The sequence below is a fragment of the Zootoca vivipara genome, chromosome 12 (assembly GCF_963506605.1).
Source record: "Zootoca vivipara chromosome 12, rZooViv1.1, whole genome shotgun sequence".
Classification (NCBI taxonomy): domain Eukaryota; kingdom Metazoa; phylum Chordata; class Lepidosauria; order Squamata; family Lacertidae; genus Zootoca; species Zootoca vivipara.
Genome location: NC_083287.1, coordinates 41832132 through 41847166, shown reverse-complemented (window position 1 = coordinate 41847166; position 15035 = coordinate 41832132). Strand labels below are relative to the sequence as shown.

General features: G+C 38.3%; 1 protein-coding gene across 4 annotated transcripts in view; it reads left to right on the top strand.

The window, feature by feature from the left end:
- The window catches only part of PARD3 (par-3 family cell polarity regulator), a 568363-nt gene that overhangs the window by 441403 nt on the left and 111925 nt on the right, over positions 1-15035 (top strand). For 3 of the 4 annotated variants that reach the window (XM_035129014.2, XM_035129013.2, XM_035129015.2), the window contains 2 exons: positions 3869-3970; positions 14409-14660. In XM_035129014.2, coding sequence (XP_034984905.1) covers positions 3869-3970; positions 14409-14660 — 354 coding nt within the window. The remainder of the gene's footprint in view (positions 1-3868; positions 3971-14408; positions 14661-15035) is intronic. The other variant, XM_035129016.2, reaches the window with a different exon arrangement.

Below are 15035 nucleotides of genomic sequence, written 5' to 3'. Positions count from 1 at the left end.
TAGTTTTAAAACGTAACAATATTGCTTATTATAGGGAAACTGCATGCCCTTGGCACCATTGATAGGAGACCCAGACACTGTTTGTTAATTTTTAATGTTGGTTCTTTCTCTGTTTGTGGTGGTGGTGGGGAAGTGCTGTTGAATTGTCTCAATCATTTGTGTGTGTGTGTGTTTTCATTAATCAACTAGTGGATGCTTTTTCCATTGCTCTTTATTTTAATGAAATCTGCGAATGATTTGTCAGACAGCAGTGATCTCATCAGTAATGTGTCAGAATTAAATCCATTTGGCAGATTACATGGACATTATTTTTATTGTATCAATTTGTTCTTTCAAAGTGGTGTTGCTGGTGCAAACACGTGTATCTCTTTCAAACTAGGTTGTTAAAATGTAAACATTGCAATTTGTTTTCTCAAATTGAAGCAGAACAAATAAGCTGTTGTTTGTACCTGCTAGCTTTATATTTAAATCTATGCATTGGCTTTACTCGTCCTTTTAGTGCAGCACTGGGAAATATGACACCAACCAGATGTTGCTGAACTACAATTCCCATCATCCTCAAACAGCATGGCTGATAACAAGGGATTATGGGAACTGTAGTCTAACATCTGCAGATTCCACATTCCTGCTTTGGAGAAACTGCCGATGAGCTGTAGGAAACTAATCTAAAGCCTACCAAAGAACATTCTGTTTACACTATTGCTACAAAGATCCCTGAACTCATGGCACTTATTTACGTCTCTGATCTGTTTCATTCAAGGAGTGCATCAGGGGTTGAAGGGGAACTAATAGGTCAGTTGGTAGAGCATGGGACTCAATCTCAGGGCTGTGGGTTTGAGCCTCACATTCGGTGAAAGATTCCTGCATTGCAGGGGGTTGGATTAGATGATCCTCATGGCCCCTTCCAACTTTGATTCTATGAAAGACACATATCTTCTTGATTTTGAGTACTGGTATGTCCCCAATGGTTTGGTTTTGAACTGGACTCCTATAGTTACCCCAGCAAGAACTTCCTTGGGAATGGGTTCCATAGTTGAACTATCTGTCCTGAATCTTTCAACATTCAACTTCTTTGGGTGCCCATGAATTCTCACATTATGAGTGAGGAAGAAAGACTTTTCTCACTCCACTTTCTCTATGCCATGCACAATTTTGTAAACTTCAACCATGTCACCTTGTACTCAGTCACCTTTTCTCTCAACTAAGACGTCCCAAATGATGTCACCTTTCCATGTATGGGAGTTTCTCCCTCTCTTCCATCATTTTGGTTACCTTTTTATGGCTGTTGCCTCCCTGTGGTGGCAGAATTTGTGCTGGATTGGGACATAGGTTTATACCTGGGCACCCCTTCATTGTCGCAAGGAGAATAGGGGATGTTGTTCTTGTTTTTATTGGCCTTTATTGGCATAAGTTTAAACAGTAAAATCATACCATGTCATTCAAATACATTAATAATCCAAACACAAGCAATATATAAAAGACTAGATAGCCACCATTGAATAAATCGGGCAACTTTAGCTTTAAGAATCTCAAGGGAATGTAGTTACAAGTGGTTCCTTGCTCCATGGGTTGTGCAACAAGGACTTGTTTTGGAACAGGGCTGAATGCAAATGATTTCATTCTGAGGCAAATCCATTCTGAAGCAGGTTAGAGAGGCTTCCCACAATTTCATACTGTAAGTGCTTTGCTATGGAGATGGCAATGATGTAGTATAAGTACTGAGAGTGCCTCTCCTGGTATGCTGTTTTAAAACTATGATCCAGCCCTTCTGCCCCAAGAATTTCCCCCTTCCTACCCTTTTGTTTTATTCAACCTCACCAGGACTTCAGCTCACAGAAATCCTACAATTAAAACAAAAAACTGCAAGCCCAATACCCTTACCCTATCCGAGAATGCAGATGTCTCTGCAGATGTCTCCCACATGGAAAGGGGGCCTTTGTTCAAAAGGCCTTCAGTTAAGAAACCGGTGGTATGTTTATCATTATTTTGTTAGCTTAGATCTCATCCTACTTCCTGCAAACGCAATTTAGCACATTGTTATTTGACATCGTGAAATAAGCATTGGTTACGTTTTCCCCAGTATATGTTTGAGTTGGTTTTATTTCTTTTAAGTTTTATGCTGGTCTTCCTTCATGTCACTGTTGAAATGTCCCAGGACTGACATGTTTTTCATCTTCAGGGGGAAATGCCCACTCTCCAAGCATTCCCAGTTGTCCTGTCCATGCCATTTCTATTGAAAAGTCCTGTCATAGGTTTGTAGTACTCCTAGGACAGGGTGGTAGACCTGCCTCAATAGTCAGATGGAGTGTGCGGAGGGGGAAATTGGGAGGAAAGTCAAAATGGATGGAAGAATGGGAGTGGGAAAACCTGAAGCAAGCAATTCAGATTTCTGGCAAGAGTGATCTGTTCCTCCTCTGGCAGCTCTGCAAGATAGTGCTTTGCAAGGGATTCTGCAAGATGCCACAATCTAGATAGCAATAGAATGCACTGACATGAGTGAAGATGTTCTAGGATGTTTGCAAAGAGAAGAGCACAGAATCATTTTTTGCATATAGAATGATGCTTGCCCCAACTGTCACAAATTAGTTGACTTGAGGACTTAGACAGCATATCGTTTTGGAGAGCTTACAGGTATCTTCTCAAAGTGCTCTCTGACCTTTTTTCTCTTTTTTGCAAATGGAAAATGAGGGAGTTAAATTAACAACCCTGGAGTATCTTGGCAATTAGTCAAGAGGATTTCATCCGCTCACCCTCATCATTTTCTCACACTTTGGGACAGGCAGGATATTTTTAATTTGCAACCGTTATTTCAATCTGTCATAAAAATAATTCTATAAAAAATTGCTTTCGTTCCAATTATACAGGAACTCTAAGCTGTGTTTTTATTTCCATCTATAAGTTAATGTAAAGCCTTCATCAAGAAAAGGAAGGGAGAAACACATACACACTCAGAAAATCTGAGTGTGATATTCAGTTTGTTGATATTTAATGGTAAGCTATTCACTGGCACTGAAAAATACATTAAGCAGGGCAAAATATGACATCTTGAAGTTTCTGGGGAGAAGAAGACATTTAACATTTCTCTTGGATATATTTTCCTTACTGTGAATTAGAGCTCTCTTCTCCCCACCCCCATCCCCATTTTCTGATGTGGAGCTGGATTTTAACAGAAGGAGATTTTTCTTAACAGATTACAGCATTAGCTTGGTGGTAATGGTGGCCAGCTGACTTGGTTTTAGTGACATGTAATGCAGCTGCCTCAGACTATAGCTGGACATTTAATTGTGACTGGAATTCTTCACTCCCCAGGTTGTAAGGTAAGTTAGGCCGAGAGAGTGCCAGCTGTGCCTTGCCCTGGGACCCGGCGTCCTACCGCTTGCACCTTGATGCCAGCTGACAATCTCGGACGATCTGCGGGTCTGAGACAGTCCTCCCCCACCCTTGGGAGTCTGCCAGGGCTAATTACCCCCATATGAACTCTGAATTACCAGCACGGCTGAGGTCCAATCATGTGGGAGTCTGCCATTTTTCACCACCGGAAACAGGAGTAATTTAACCTCCATGTACACTGCTTAACTATATCTGCGCGTTGCACTTAGGAGTAAATAAAGCAGAATGTGCAATAAAATGGTTCAGGTGTTAATCTAAAAATAAACATCTCACCAGGAGTGCTACTATAAATATAAGCATCATTGAGGCTGAACTATTCAAACTTATATTTGTTTGATGATTACCTTGCCGTTCCATCCCGCCCCCTTTGTTTGAGTGTCATTCTATAATGAGCACACAGTTTTCTATGCGGAGAGTAGAAGCCTACACAATTATGGTTCCTGTTGACAAGTTAGAACTTTTGTTTTGTTATTAACAGGTTTGGCAAACATCGAAAAGATGACAAGATTGAGAAAATAAAAGTGCAGGAAGCTGTTACTTCAGAAGAGGAGAGAATGCGAATGAAGCAAGAACAGGAGAGGTAGACTTGGTCTTTTGCTTAAATCTTGATAGAGTTTTTTTTTTTTACGTTTGGTAATTTACATTCCACTGGAGTTCCTTTTTAGTCAAATGACTCAGATACAAAGATGTTTGTAGAGCTCATGTAACTAATGGGAGAAAGCAGAATATATATTGGACATCAGCTAGGATAATTTGACTATATTCAGAGGCTGTTATAGCAACCAGGAATCTGTTTCACAATTTGTCATCCCCACTCCCCCTTCTTTACAGGGGCAACTGGAGTAATAAGTACACCTGTGCTAGAATTGATTGTCTAGACACTTCCAAAAACATTAATATTTATATGGAATTGGAATAAATTTTGTATCTTTTCCTGAAAACATTTGCGTATCTACTTTTGTTGATTTTACACTGTGTCATCAATTGAATTTGAAACTCCTCGCTGGAAATAAATATTGTCACTGGAGATCAACCTTTTCCTGTTGTCCTGTAGTGTTGTGTAGATTAAATAGCTGGGTATAAAATAACTAGTGAGTACTCTTTGCTGGAGTATTTCCCCCTCAAATTTAAGATCTGCATGCTTTTATATAATTACTTCTGTCAAATAACCAACCAAATGCACCCCCACGTACCTAGCTAATGCATACTTCCCAAACTTTTCAGTGCAGTTATGCACACAGAAAGAAATGTGTGCCTGGAATAACCTGTAATTGCATTGGATAAGGAGGCTTATATGAGGCAGGAGCTGTGCGTGTATACAAAGATGCTCCCATGTCCATAATGGACATCTGGACCAGAGTTCCTAGCTACAATCATGCACCAAATAACATTAATTTGATTCTCATAAATGCTTATATCTGAACGCAGGCCTGCAACTCCAGTCTGTCACTTCCAGAGCACTACAAAATCACATTGAAGTCAATTAACTTGATTAGCTTTATGATGCAACAGTTGATTCTAAATCGCTGCCACTATTCCTACAACATTTTACTTTGCAGTGAAGTTAAACACTAACAACGATGGCTATTTATAATTCTAAAAAATATTAATAGAAAATAGGTCGCTGACTAATTGCAACGTGCTGCAGTATTGATATTAATGAAGCTATTCCAGTTTAGATTGCATGTTGAACTGCAGTCGGATCCCTTTTTTAATTTGGGTCATTAAATTACCTTGGAATACAAATATGCGCATAGTTTTATAAGCAGGACTACACATGTCTACGCATTTTATTGTTTGTTCCGATCAGAAAACTCTTAGTACTTTACACTGGATGTCTGTCAGCAGTTTTGAAAATTCTTCCCAGCATAAAGTAGTTTCTTGGGCTGGGATCCAGAGAGGCCTCTATGTACATGAAGGGTGGGCATCGTTTGCTTCTGACAGCAGCCCTTGTGCCTCATAGGGTGTCCTAGAGCTGAAATTTAGCAAGCTGCCGGTCTTCGGGGAGGCTTTTCAGGAGAAATAGAAACTGATGGGGAAAATAGGGCAAGACACATTCCCCTCCTTTTCTGTTAGCATGGCTTCAAATGTTACAAAAGAGAGAGGAGGGAACCTGATAAAGCAACAGAAGAAACAGTTTGTTTCTCATGGCTTTCTAATGCAGGCACAAATATGCATGCTTTTTTATTTCTTAGCCTGGAAATATAAATTGGGCTAACTGTAAACATACCCTCAACAGTAAAATTAAATTCACGTCCTCAGTTTAAAGCAGAGGTGAGGGAATCTATGGTTCTCCAGATGTTGCTAAGCTGCAACTCTCATCGTCCTTGACTGTGGCTGATTGGAGTTGCGGAGTCCAATAGCATCTGTGTTCCCTACCCTAACCCTATATTTAAAGAGAGAGATCTTGATAGCCAATCCCTGGTAAGGATCACTACCTTGCACCTTTATTCCTACCATTGTGTAAACCCAAGGAAAAGAAGCAATAATCCATCATAGCATATATTTTAATAAGTGATGATATATTTGTTGTGCACTGTATTTACTATGCACTAATGTAACTAATAATAAATAAATAAATAAATAAATAAATAATTATTTATATCCCGCCCATCTGGCTGGGTTCCCCCAGCCACTCTGGGCGGCTTCCAACAGAAAAATAAAATAGAATAATTTTTTAAACATTAAAAGCCTCCCTAAACATATGAACTTAATGACACATCTCCCAAGAACATTTCACAAACTTGGATTGCACTCAAGCTAGGTATGATTGTGCCATAAACATGTGATCCCCCCCCCAAATGCTTACTTTATCATACGTTACATATCTAAGTTTACAAATGTTCAGTCTAATGTGCACATCCAAAAATGTACTGTGAGAAAGCAGCCCTAAATATTAAGCCATGTCTGTGTCTTAACAAAAAAAGGGGGTGGGGTAATTTAAAATGAATTGACTCCCACATTTTGTTTCTGCATGAAGGATATTCCAGCTGGAATAATTACTTTAGTGATACATTCACTGGGCCTGCATGATTACAGGGGAGGTCTTGGTCTTGGGATTTCCTGTGCTACTTGTTCCCTTTTCCTTCGAAGTTGGGAGTTTCTTTCCAACCGACTTCCTACAGTGCCAGTTACTAACGTGTTTCCCAATGTATATTGCCTATGATTGTTATATTCTCATGTTTTTCTCTTTCATTTTATTGAGTGATTATCGTTTAAGAAAAATAACAGTGTTGACAATAGCTCTTTATTACTCTAAAAAGAACAAATCAGGAAAAAAATTATGTTAAGATCCAACCCATTGTAAACTGCTTGGGATGAATATAGTATATAATTAAGGGGACTTTAAATGGCAAGGAAACTGACCATCTAAAAGGGCTGCCCTGAAACTTACTACTGTAAGGAGAAGCAGGGAGTGTAAAACAGTATAATAAAAACATTTCTGTGGATGAAACTTTAGGCAATCCTTGAAAAAAAATTATTAGGGATCCAGTAGAACATTTCAATTTAGACAGTAGCTTGTTTTTAGAACTACTTCTGTTTTTGCTTCTTCCTGTGCTGTTAATGACACAGATAACTTAATCTCAGATTTGCTTGCTCTAATGATGAAATGCACGGGGGAGCTAGGTTTGGTGTAATGAATTTGCTGTGTAGAACCAAAATGCAGCAAAAGTCCACTGGGGTCAGAGAACAAGCGGATGCTCCATTAAAAAATCAATCAGGGCCACAATTATATAAAATTATTTTGCCCTGACTCTATAATTTTAATAGTGTTTTGCTTGCATTGTATTTTGCTCAAAGTCTTGAAAGTATTTTGTTCACATTGATTAGAAGACAAGCAAATTAATGTAGCTTAATTTTCCATTGAACGAATTGAATTAAGACTGCCATTTTTATACAGTATTCCACTGCTTTATTATGAATCCCATCTTGAACGAACCAAGACTCCTTCAGCCATTCTTGGTGTATCCTTGAAACCCACAAAAAAGGAAGTTATTTCAGTACAGTAGTACATTGCATTCTACACATGACACATACAGTATGTCAGTGCACCTGTATTGATAGAATGATGGCATTTTGATCACCATGTAGAAGAAACTAGGAAAAAGCTGATTGAACCAGGGATCTTCTGCATGTAAAACAGATACTCTCCCACATATATATGACCCTTTCCCTTAATTATGCAATTATGTCATTCCCTATTAAGTGCAATATAGTAAGATATTCAGCAGAGACAGAGAGAATGTGTTAAGCCTGCAGAGGGGGTAACAGCACAGGATTATACAACTCCCATCTCAGTTTAACCTTTGCAAGGATTCTTGCTGGAATCTCAAGGCAAAAGACTTGCTAACTAAGAAAGAGGCAGCATGAACCAAACAAGGTTTTCCATACTTGTAAACTTCAGCTCCTGAAAGAAGCCACTTTCAAGGATTTAGAGTCTGAATCATAGCGTGGCAGCAGCATAATGGTAGTTTCCCCCTATCATCAGTGATGTCATGGAATCTACCCAATAGGTGCCCGTGAATCATATTCAAGACAGCACTATGTTGCAGCCTGCTAACTGGGGAAAGAGCTACATCCTCCAAGCAGCAATATATTGTGGCTTGAATGCGGGGGAAACTGTGACATTATCGAAACAGAATTGCTTCCTTAAGGGAAAATGTCTGGATCTCATGCAACAAATGAAAAACCGCTACACATTTCTCACACTAAAAAAATTGATTTTCTGGAAAGGCCCTAAAGAAGAGATTTGAGAGGAGCAAAAGCTTACATTCCAAACATTTATAATCTCTGTACAGTTTAGATATGCATCCTTGTCTGTCAGTTCTTTTGGCAGTGTGTATTAATTAAACAACAACAATAATACTATTTAGATATTTATTTATTTATAAATACATGTTTACTTGTTAATCACTTAACTATTGGCTGTATTGGATTAGAACAGAAAAAATTATGTTGCCACTGGTTAGCTCCCAAGGACAAGTGGAATGAGATTACTTACAGCGATAGCTAGATTTTTGAGGGGGTCGTGATGGGGTTTTGAAATGCTGTTTTAAAATATTTAAGAGCTCCTGACTTTGTTGACTTGCAAAGAGCTTCGGAAGTTAGTGCTAAAGATTGATCAGTCTCCAAAAGGTAACAATTGTATTTGTGCATTTCTAAATGTGAGACGTCCTTTGAAAAAAACAAATCAACTACTCTTGGTGTTTATTATTTCAAAACTTTGCTACCCTTTTGCTTCTTAGTCAAATAAGATTACATTTATGAAGTGAATCTGTTAGTATCCTGCTCTTTGCAAATTTAGTCAGTGGGTATCAGTGCTGAAATGAAAACAGCATTTGTCCTTCACAGCTCCTGAACCAGAAGGGGGAGCTCCCCGCACTGGTTTTGTGGGTCTTGATAGAAGGCCTTGCTTTCTGATCCCAAGTGTGAAGAAAGTAGAGACAGAAAATTGCCAAGTGGAATGTCTAGGAGGCCATGGGATTGAAAATAATGACTGCAGCAAAGATTCTCAGTCTTGGTTTCTAAATGCATTGTACGTTGCCAGGACTCTTCAGTTGTAAGGATGGCATTAGAACTCTACTTTATATTTAAGAATGTATTATAAATGGCTAAAAGGAGTACAGCAGTCTTTCCAAATAATTTGTACCATGATATTTACGTCATCAGCCTGTCTCTGAATTGAAAAGTGATGTGAGAAAAGTTTCTCCCTTGGAACCAGAAGGAATGCTTAGTGAGGTTTTAAAAGTTATAAGCTTCACAGTCTCTGCTGGAAGTTATATTTGCAACAGACTACTTACCTAAGGCAGTAGGGACCTAAAACACAGTGAGACCTTCTTCCACGTCAAGGTGAGGACTGCTCATCCATCATGTAAACAAAATAACTTATTTTTGAAGATGCAATGCAGACTGATGTGTGTATATATGTACATTTATATACATTTAACAAAATAAATTAATGTACATAAGTTAAATATAAATAACTTAACTTAAATAACTTATAAATAACGTAAAATGCTTTAATTGCCTATATCTTAAAAACTTTTGCAGCATCTTGGAATGAAATTATTTCTCAAGTATGCATTTATACTGTCACCAGATTATCCTACAGCAGCATATAATCAATCCAACATTCCTAATATTTCTAAATCTCTTTTCATATAGTAAATTACTGACCTCTATGTATTCAGTAGGGTTGCTATCTTTCCTTAATCTCTTAGCATTATAGCCACCGGTTGTTCCCACATCTTCCTAATTATATATTTTTAAGTTTTTAATCTTCTTGCCATAGTTAAAATATGAAGATTTCCTGGGACCCAATATGTTGATGGGGACATTCAAGTTTACATTGTTCAAGAAGCATACTGAAGAATCCAATCTTTCTGGAAAATTTAATTAGTCACATTTACTACTATAACTCTATAAATGGTAAAAAATCTTTTCTCTCTTTACAAAACCAGCATTCCTCAGTTTTCTTGTCACACCAGACTGTCCTATATAAATGTCACATCATCAGAGCAAAATCATTGCATTCTTGCCCAATAGTGCTTAGTGTTAGATGTCACAATAAACTGCATTTATTTAGACTGTGGACACCCAAAGTATAATCATGAAATAGAATGTGCATACATTTAAAGGTATATGAACATTGATGTGCATGTACACATTTATTAACAGATAATGCATACTTATTAATAGACTATATTGATATCTTGTTCTGGAAGACTTGGTCCTCCAAGAATGGTAATTTTATGTATTGTCTGTTCCCCTTAAGGGTGTTAAAGCCTACGCCTCTCAGAGATAATACAGCCTTTCTTCATCTTCCTTTAGTGCCATTAAATCTACAAGCCTTTTGCTGTAAAAAAAGTATACTAATGAATAGAAATGTTACAAGAACAGAAGTCTTGTGTTTTCCCTTCATCATGCATCATCCATTTTAATTAGAGGAAAGGGTAGTGAGCACAGTGACAAGAGTGTGGAATTAAAATCATTAATTGATGTCAAGCTGAAGAGAGGCTGCTAACATGAATTTAGTGACAGCAGGAAGGAAATTAACCTTATTACTTTATTTAGAGCATTAGTTTATTTAATATTTTTGTCTATGCAAATCTAGAGTGTTTATTTATGACAATGGCAAAGGACAAATAATTCATTAAAAATGTGAATATTAATTATTTCTCAGCAATGAATCTTACAATAGGCTCACTGTTCTTAGAACATCCATTAAAGTTGGTAGACATGGACCTTAATGCGCTTAGATTTTTATTTTCAGGGCCAACATTCTTACATGAATGAATAGGTGGAATTGCTCATGTCGTTTGCATTAGAAAGCCACCTGATGAAAAAATGCATCAAATGGCATTGTTCACTTTAATGTGGACTATAGTGGAACAGCCAGAAAAACACATTTCTTATAATTTTGCATATAGTGCCATTTGAGAAAACTGATTGTATTCGTTTTGTCAGTGAAAGTATGGTCAAATAACAGCAAAGATTTAATGGGAAGCATACTAGCTTACTCTTGAAAGGACAATAGCACCATCCTTGCAGATCATTTGTGACCTCAGGGGTCATGATAAAAGAATAGTGAGAGTGTTGTCTTCCAGTAAAGGCCATCTGGAGCTATTAAAACATCAGATGGAGTCAGGGCTTCAACAGCAGGATGCTCTTCTGGTGTATTTCCAGAATTCCCAATGAGACCATAATATTTTTACTGGGAAATCTACACTTTGTTTCTTCAGAGCAAAATATTTTCATTGCACTTGTAGACTAGACAAAGAGATTTGGGAGTAGAAACTCTATCGACTGTAAATACGAACTGATATCTCACTTTGGTATTTTTAATTGGTGCAGTAATGTTTTTTTGTTATAGTCTTCTGAATCCTACTCAACACACAATTACTTGCACTTTGGCCATGACTTGACACATATAGTTGTGCATGGACCACCCTATTTGACAGCTAAGGAAAAAACAAATATCTGTGTGCCATGTAATCCATCTTAGTTCTCAGTCTTCTCAGTAAAGTCCTTTCGCTTTTAAATTTCCAGTGGTCCTCTGCCTTAAAAAGCAACACCACCAAAATGAGCAGCTTGCATTGGTATTTAAGATTTAGTTTATTCAAATGTATCATTCAGGGCTTTAACGGTGGCAATTAGTTGGAAGCTGTTTGACTTTCATAGTTGCACTGCATTTCACATATCACAGTACCAACAGAGATGTAAAAGTTCACAGGTGCACTCTGCAGCATCAGACCCTTGTCTGAAATCCTGCAGATCTGCTGCTAGTTAGTATAGATGATAATGAGCTAGATGGCCCAGAAGTCTGACTTGATATAAGGCAGCTTCACATGTTCCTGTGATCTTACATAAAGATTGAGAGAAATAGCCCTTTCTCTTGAGCGACATACCTAACAAACTGTGGCTTGGTACATTACAACATCCAAAGTACTCGCTAAACCAGGCATCCCCAAACTTCAGCCCTCCAGATGTTTTGGACTACAATTCACATCTTCCCTGACCACTGGTCCTGTTAGCTAGGGATCATGGGAGTTGTAGGCCAAAACATCTGGAGGGCCGCAGTTTGGGGATGCCTGCACTAAACCATTCACACCCAGCTACTCTTTGCAGAGTCAGGGCAGTTTACAGGATTAGTAGTGCTGATCTATTTCCATGTTACATTGGTATGTCTACGGTAGTTGCAAGGAAAGAACAACAGGAAATGCAATATAGCCAAGCAGTCATGACCAAAGTACAGATTCCTTTCTAGGTAAAATTAATACATATTTTTTAGAACATCTAGAATACTGGGTGTTCTCTTGGGCAGGTGGTGATGGTAGGTTTGTTGGTCTGCCTGCCAAGACTGATAGCTTATAAAACAGAAACAGGGTTTCTCCAATTTGCCCACACCATATTTGCAGGGCTTAGGGCAGGCATAGGCAAACTCAGCCCTCCAGATGTTTTGGGATTACAACTCCCATCAAACCTAGCTAACAGGACCAGTGGTCGGGGATGATGGGAGTTGTAGTCCCAAAACATCTGGAGGGCCGAGTTTACCTATGCCTGGGCTTAGGGTGATATAGATCTGAAGTCTTGAAAGGCACACCCATTACAACACTTCCCTCTGCCTGCCACAGCAGATGAGGGACCCTCTTAATACCAAATATCCATTTAAGGATGATTCATTCTAATACGCAATTATTGGAAGTGAGCTGCTCTTATTGCTGTTAAATTTAACAGTGCCGGAAAACCTATCAAATTATCCAACTTGCACTACAGGAGTCCAATACTTTGCAGCTAAAAGCGCTTAAACATCATGTTTACTCTAATTTTTAAAGGCAGCGGCAATTATCTGAATAATCAAAGGGATAGTGAATTCTCCGCATGTGTCTCTGATTTGTAGCGTTAGTCAAGCTATAACATGCATTTCTAAACTACTTACGCCTCCAGTCATTTTGGTGCTGCCTGTTTGCTTTCATACCAATTTTATACCTCCACCCTACCCATAAATGCAGTCGGGGGAATGTTGTGTGTTGCTGCCTCACATGGTAAAGTGCCCAAAGGTTCTGCTGTATCAGCCTAGATCTGTGCTATTTGTTCTTATTGTCTACTCCAGGGGTAATCAACATGCTGTCCCCCTGATATTGTTCAACTCCAAATTCCATCATGGCCAATGGCTAGGGGTGATAGGAATTGTAGTTCAGCGATGCCTGGAGGATGTCAGATTGGCTACCCCTGGAGTAGACAATAGGCACATATAGTCCTGATAAAATGCATTTTTCTAAGTGTACCTGTATGATACACAATATTTGAAAAGACGTTCTTTTCAGATCTGCACTTTCCATGTGCAGGTGCAAATCTTAGTAATGCACCTAAAAAAACAAAATATGTAGTTTCTAAATGGGAATGGCTAATATTTTAGCCATAATACTATTGTATTAAACATTATCTAAATTACATTCAAATGTCTATAATACATAATTCACAGAAGAAATGTGGTTGCAATATGTGGAGATGCTTATTTTCTTATTAATTATAGGTATTACTCAATGAGATATTTATACAGTCAATGAATGAATGATATGCTATTCTCACTGAGTCAATGGAAAGTTTTCTATTGATTTAAAAACGGCCAGCTTTTATCCTTCAGAGATATTCTTTATAGAAACCATAAAGCGGGATTGCTATAAAGCATTAAATAGTCTGTGAATAGAATAGATGAAGGGCAGAGTTAGATTAAATAGAAGATTAAAACCTCCACCATATGCTTTTAATGGTAAAGGATACTGAAAGCATTGGGTTGCAATGTGATGTCATTATAGTGTGAAATACATCATCATGAAAACACCAATGATTAATAATTACCACATGCAAAAGAATCAAAGCACTTGTAGTTTTATGAGGCAAGCTGCAAGCCACATATGGCAGGGTAAGAATTGTTTGAGTGGCAACATTTTACCTAATGAGAAAGCAAGTTGAATATCCAGACTAAGGGAGTTCCAATGCTAAAATGAACAGCATAATGAACTGTTGGAGGCAGTATCTGAATATCAGTTGCTGTGAATCACTTGTTAGGAGAGGGCTGTTGCATTCAGGTTATGCTTCCAGCCTTTTCATGGGTATCTGGTTTGCCACTGGGAGAACAGGATGCTGAGCTAGATGGGTCTTTGGCCTGATCCAGAAGGTTCATCTTATGTTCTTGGGTATAATGAGCCCATGGAGAAGGAGGACAAGAGGAATAACACCCAAACAGGAATTTGGTGCCATCAGTATGGTCACATGAAAATACTGCTGTGCTGCCTGCAGCTTGCAAACCTTGAGTTATACCGGTATGTGTCGCCCCACCCACTAGATTTCTAAAGAGTTAGGGAAGTTCAACTCTGGCTAAAGCCCCATGATTCTTAAGTACTGCACTCTAAGCACTTTTGTGATCCCCCCCAATAGGTTTTACTTACCCATGAATATAAGCATTTTTGCACCCAGCTTTCAAATATATTTCTAGCCTTATTTCTCATTTCCAGAATTCAAGCCAAGACTCGAGAGTTTCGCGAGAGACAAGCTCGGGAACGGGATTATGCCGAGATCCAAGAATTAAACAGGACTTTTGGATGTGATGGTGACTCAATGTATGCTGGAATTGCTTCATATAATTCCTCCATAAATAGTGGCACAATGAACAATAGACCACAGAGCCCTAGGGAAGGGCCAACCGTTGAAGCGTTATACGCCCAAGTAAAGAAAGCACGCAATTCCAAGTCTTCACCTGCAGACAGGTAGGCACCAGGCTACAGTCAATATTCTGCTTCCAATGTCTGGTTTGTATTTTATTTTATTTTATTATTTTTGGCTGTGGGAGGTGACTGTTCATCAGCTGTAAAGCCAGAACTGCATTTTATTAATGGATTTTTAAAAGCCTTTGTAGAGAATAATATTGAATTCACACAAATCAAGTCATAATGGAATGAGCAGTACAATCTTTTCAGATGATCCTAACACAATTCATCATCTCCTGGAAATGCTTTTGGATCCAAATTGCACTGTTTAGTATAATTCAAATTAAAGTCAAACTTGGAACAGCTTCTGGTTCAATTATTGGCAGTTCTAGTAATAAGCTGTGGTGCTTGTGGGTAGCATTTGACTTTGGTTTT